Genomic DNA, 6000 nt, shown 5'->3' on the forward strand with positions numbered 1-6000 from the left:
TGGATTGGGCTGCTGGGGTCAAAACGTTCTCCCTGTAACAGTCGGCTCATAATGCAAACCTTATGTCAGGATTTTCCCTGTCTGAGGTGTTTAATGGCCAACTTTTGTGGAAGAGGGCAACACCGGGTGCGGCTCTTGAACTCTGGCTGTGGGGTGGGTGGGGGCCTGTGTTTCATGTCTGGAGTGGGAGGTAGTACAGCTTGTCAGTCACTCTTACGTGCTTGTTTATGTTTGTGTTGTGACCTTGCCCCTCCCAGGTCTCCTCCCCAACTATCCATCCACCCAACCGTTCCCATCTGTCAATGCTCAAATAGTCCCTGTGCTTAAGTTGTCCCACGCTGAGGAAGAGGAAGGTGAGTCTTGTCTCTTGCTGTTTCATGTGCACAGCATCACCTCTGCTAGCATGCGCAGAGGTTCTGCCACAAGCCTCCCCTTTCCTTGTCTTTTCGCTTCCCTTATAAAGCCAAGCTATTTCAAAGGCAGGATTCAGTGATATGCTTGGATCTTTTGAGGGCAGGGCCATTTCTGCATAATGAACGTAAAAAAGTGAAAATAGCAAAGCATCCTATGGGGATGTTGAAGACTTAACACATTCATTGCAGCATATAGCTTTGCAGACCAGAGCCCTCATTGTCAAATGTATGGTCTCCTTAGCTTATCCATTTGTCAACTGAGGAGGATTAAGCTTTCTTTATCTGACAAAGTGCAGTCTAGCCAGCAAAAAGCTTATGTCGTAATAAACTTATTAAAGACTAGCATTCCTTTTTGTTGGTTTTGCTACAACAGATAAACATAGATGGAGTTGATAATATTGCATTTAGAGTGGTAATAAGGACAGAAGTACTGGCAGATCCTTCTCATGGTGACAGACCATGAAAGGACCAATGGCTACAGAATATACCAGATATGTATATTCTACCCTTTGCTGGAAAGTTGCCATTTGTTCACCCAAAATACATAAAGTTGCTATGCCCTTATACTGTGGGGCTTGTCTTTGGACAGTTAACTGATATGGCATAGATCAACAACAAGCTATGTAACAACTCTTCCATTTCATGCATAAAACTAAGCCAAACTATGGTTTGCTGTGAACAAGCAAATGCGCAGGTTACCATACTACCAGGGCTAAGTCATGGGTTGGCTTAGCATTACATCCAAACCTGAGCTTTTGGTTTGTCTCCCACAGACCAACCATGGGTGGTAAACCAAGACAGACTTTGGATACAATTCCTGGTTTGACTGGAGCAAGAGCTCTGCTTCCACAGTTGGAGGCAGCAATGCTTCTGAATACCAGTTTCTGGAAACCACAGGGGGAGAGAGTGCTCTTGTGCTCAGATCCTGCTTGCTGGTTTCCCACAGTCATCTGGTTGGCCACTGTAAAAACAGGGTGCCAGACTTGATGGACCAATGGCCTGATCCAGCAGGCTCTTCTTACTTTAAGTGTGCTCAGGATGAGACCTACCCATTTGTTCTTCCTTCCTTGCCAACCAATCATCATCATTCTTGGATTCCTTCTGAAGCAGCCGTTCCTGTCTTGTAGGGAGCCAGACACGACACGTAGTGAACGTAGATGACCCTGAGTATGAGTACATCTACACAGAGGAGGACTATGAAGAGGGAGCAGATGGGACAGAGAGCCCTATGCTGAGGGATGGTGAGCTCCATTGGTCTGCAGAACACGTTTGATGGAATTGGGACATGCTTTCCTGCAGTTGCCCCTTGGGCGGGGGTAGCAGCAGACTGGCACACTTGGCTCCTACTGAAGCCCAATGAAAGTGATTGGGAATCTGTGTGAAACGAATTACTGGCTTTGGGTATCCCCTGCCCCATAGCATATATTATATTGAATAGAAAACCACTGCAGTTACTGGTGCTGCATACTCCTCCATGACCACTAGTTGTCAGCCTTGGCAAGTAATATTGTAATTAAAAAGCAGCTGGGTGGAGAAGTCACTTTCCTTGGCCATAGGACGAATGGGTTTTGAAAGATGGAGAGCTTTGGTAGACCTGCCTCCCACCTGTAATAAGCAACAAAGTAGAGATCACTAGTAAGCAAGGAAGATTCCATGCCCTGCTTGAGAATAGAAAGAAGCTTCAGCATCCAGCAAACACATTGATTTTTATAAGTAACACCCCCCACAGCTGAACTAGCCCCTGCAAGGTTGGTAGACCTTAAAGTTGCCTCTTGGGCTGGCATATCACTGACCAGAGCTTTCTAGCAGAAGGGGGGTAGTGGACTAATAAAAAAGGCTCCTTAGGAAGCCAGTAGTTAGGCCTATTCTGTTACTCCCATACTTCTTTTCCTTGCAAGTCTCAAGGATTTTAAAATTTTTGCACTGTGCAAACTGTATTCATAGTACACAAGGTCCAGTTTTTTCGCTTTTGATCTTTAATGGGAATAGTGAGACTTGGATGATATAACAGCTACAGTTCACTTTCCTTTTTTGTTTTATTGTGTGTGTAGATAAGATGGTGCTACACTGTGATCTCCTTTGGTTCTGGGTTTTGTTTTTGGCCAGAAATAAATTCTGGGTCTCCTGAAACACCTTTCATGCCCTCACTATCCCATTCCTTCTTCCCATTCTGGGGTGGCAGGGAGGATGGGGAGAAGCCCGATACAAACACTAGAAGCTTCTCCTGTGGCCAGGACTTCTTAAACCAGTACTCTGCTCCCTGTTTGTAGAGGTACTGAGCCCCAGGGCAGCTTCCAAGCATGAACGGCAAAAGAGAGCTCCCTCTGAGGAAGGTAAGCAGCAGACCTGCCTTGTGACCTTTCTCTCAAAGGAGCTGTTGTCTCCTTTCCTTCAATCCTCTTGGAATGAATAACGAGCCTTTTGCTCCACCCGCTTCTGGTGTTATATATTGTAAAAAGCGGGTTATTTGATAAGGAACGTGGGGACTGTGGGGTGCATGCGGCCTGCCAGTCCCCCACACCACCACCTGCACCATTACCATCAGGGCCAACCAAGATGGTAGGAATATCAGCAGGCTGAATATGGCTCTACTCCGCTTGGATCCTGAGGTGGCCTGGTATTCTTTGTAGAGGTGGCATTTTCTGGCAGGGCCAGTCCTCAGACTCCTTTTAGAAGAAGAACTCAAATCTAGTTGTGATGGCACTTGGAGGGCATGTTGCTCGAACTTCTGTAGATAAAAATAATGACATGTATCCACAGCTGCATGTTTCCAGTATAAGCCCTGGTCCTCCCAGATGCTTATGTCTATACTGTGGATGAGTAAACTTAGCTCCTTGTGAGGTGACGGAAGTTAGAAGGAAATCTGTAGGCTGAAGTACGTGAATGACAACATCCTAGCATAACCTGCCGATGTGTTAACTACCAACCCTGTGTGGCTCTTTTCCACCCTACTCTGGCGCTGTCTTAGGCACAATAGAAGGTCTGCAATGTTTTCTGTTGAGGTTCTTCTCAGTGTAACACCTGAGAGTGGATGCTTAAGCCCTAGGGAATCTAATGTATAGGTTTCTTCTCCCTGCCTTCCAGCTGAGCCATGCTCCTTGCCCCTGGACGAGGGAGACTGCAGCAAATACACGCTAAGGTGGTACTATAACCAAAGAGTGTCTGAGTGCCGGCCCTTCATCTACAGCGGTTGCAGGGGGAATAGCAACCGCTTCCATTCCAAGGAGGACTGTGAGCTTCAGTGCAGGTCATAGGCTGCTGCAGGTAAGATTGGTTCAAAGAGGGGCCTGGGAGCCACTTCTCCATCTTTTAGTAATTCCTAAAGCATCTTTCCTCAACACTGTGCCCTCTAGACGCTATTGGACTACAGCTCCCATCAGCCTCATCCAGCATGGCTAGCAGTCAAGGGTGATGGGAGTTGTAGTCCGACAGCATCTGGGGGACCCCAGCAACTCAGCTATACAGCTGCAACATTTTAAGTGTGTTTTAAGTGCAATATACAATGTGACACTAGATGGCGATGGCAAGCCTTATGGAAAATTCAAGGTCTTTTTTTAAAACGCTTTTTTTAAAAAGCATTTTCAGAACGGTTTTTATATGTGTGTAGATTCCACCCAGGTTTGGGAAGTCTGTCCTAAACCAACATGTTCAAAGCAGGATCAGTTTTAAATATTGTTTTCAAAAATTGATTGGGTTCTCTCTTTCTCTCCTCCCCCCCCCCCCCCCCGTTTTGGTAGGTGGCAACACATTGGATCAGAACAGACGTGTATAAACTCTGAAGTGGGTTTTGGGTTCTGGGAGAACTGACCAAAAGAAGAGTTCCGGCTCCTGAGGCTCCCAAACTATTCTTATCCTGCAAAAGGTCTTAGAGTTACACACACACACAGTACATTTGGTCTGAGACTCATCTTGCAGCCATTTCTACTGCCTGCAGCACAGTTGCGTGTGTTTGTGTGTGTGTATTTTGTATGTGTATGTGTGTGTGTGTGGGCTGCTTCAGCTGGAGCAGAGAAACGGTGCTATTCTTTTTTTAAAAAGTATTTTGGTTGCTCTTGATTTATTTTTTAAAATAAGGTGAAATTTTTATCAAATGAAAAACATATGCATAACCTCTTTTATATATAATATAAAAAGAAAAAGAAAAGACATATTTTAATTAGAGCTCTCTTAACTTATTTGATGCTGGCCGACTGCTGACACATGGAATGTATTATATAGCCAGACCAAACTGATTCTCTCAATTCAGGTTTGCATCCTTTATGAGCTTTTCCTCTTGCTCCCCTGTATGCCCTTTCTGTTGCAATAAAAAGTGCTATGAATATCTGAATTCAGAAGTCCCATGATGCATTGCCAAAGCTACAGTTCTAGCGATGCTCCAAAGGGTTTGTTTCTGCAACTCTTCTGTGAAACTTGACCCCCACCCATCCCACCTGCCCCAGCTTGTCAAATGAGGCTTGATGAGTACACCTATGATTTGCCACATCTGCAAATCTGATAGGAGAGTTTGTCACTTGGGATGGACTAATAGGGTAAAATGATTCTTATGGAGTGACATGACAAGGAACAAGACTCTTCTAATTAACTTTTCCTCTTTCTCAGAATCTTCCAGTGCCTGCAGTGTACGTACACCTCTTTGTTTTTCAGCTTTAGGCTTTAAATCTGCTTTGGGCAAAGTAACTGCACAAGAAATCATATGCAAAGCAGATGAAGTCCAATCTTACCAAGACCCCTATAGATGTCACCTCCATGAAAAACAGGGAGTTGAAAAAATGGAACCTGAGTTTCCAGGCGAATTAGTGGTTCCATTTAGCTATTGTGATTAATCCCCATTAATAAACAATAGTGGTGCCATTTAGCTATTGTGATTAATCCCCATTAATAGACCCATTCACTATGAATTTGTCCAGCCCTTCTCACATCCAGTGGCAGTGAATTCCATATGCTAACTGCATTGTGGCAAAAGAGGCTTCCTTTTTCCGTTCTGAACTACAGATTATTCTGAACCTCATAGTATTTCATCATATTTTAAATAACACTCCTTATTTTATAAACCATCATCCTTTAAATGGCTTGATTTCTAAACAAGAGTCAAATGCTAAACCTTTTCTTATAGGTGAAGCTGTCCAGTGCCTTGATCACTTTGATTCTTCTTCCCATCCCTTTTCTAATGCTATTCTGTTCTTTTTGAGATTGGGCAACCAGAATAGTAAGCAGTCTTCCAAATGTGGCTGTGCCACAGATTTAAATAAAAGCATGATGAAACTGACAGGAATTATTAGGAAAGAAATTGCAAATATACCGGTACTTAGCAATGTTTTTTCGGTGCTGCTGCACATTAAGCCAACATCATCATCAACCTTTTATTTGACCGTCAGTCAGAAAAAAATACATTTGTCAATACACAGTTAAAACATCCAGGAAGATTTTAGAACTTAGCCAACACTAAAATGGGCTAAACAGATAGCCCCATATCAGTACAGTATTAAGCCAACATTTTCAGTTATCTCTTTCTGAGGTAGTTACTCAACCAAAAGGTATAATTGATGTTTATTTTATTTTTTTGGCCAGAAGCCTTCTAAAATATGTG

General features: G+C 43.8%; 1 protein-coding gene across 5 annotated transcripts in view; it reads left to right on the forward strand.

Annotated features, from left to right (window-relative positions):
- Positions 1-4740, forward strand: part of COL7A1 (collagen type VII alpha 1 chain) — a 103140-nt gene extending 98400 nt beyond the window's left edge. For 4 of the 5 annotated variants that reach the window (XM_081900925.1, XM_081900926.1, XM_081900927.1 and 1 more), the window contains 5 exons: positions 258-353; positions 1541-1654; positions 2684-2746; positions 3498-3677; positions 4151-4740. In XM_081900925.1, the coding sequence (XP_081757051.1) occupies positions 258-353; positions 1541-1654; positions 2684-2746; positions 3498-3667 (443 nt within the window). In that variant the 3' untranslated portion in view covers positions 3668-3677; positions 4151-4740. The remainder of the gene's footprint in view (positions 1-257; positions 354-1540; positions 1655-2683; positions 2747-3497; positions 3678-4150) is intronic. The other variant, XM_081900928.1, reaches the window with a different exon arrangement.
- Positions 4741-6000: the final 1260 nt, after the last annotated feature.

The sequence above is a fragment of the Podarcis melisellensis genome, assembly GCF_964234715.1.
Source record: "Podarcis melisellensis genome assembly, chromosome: 2".
NCBI lineage: Eukaryota > Metazoa > Chordata > Lepidosauria > Squamata > Lacertidae > Podarcis > Podarcis melisellensis.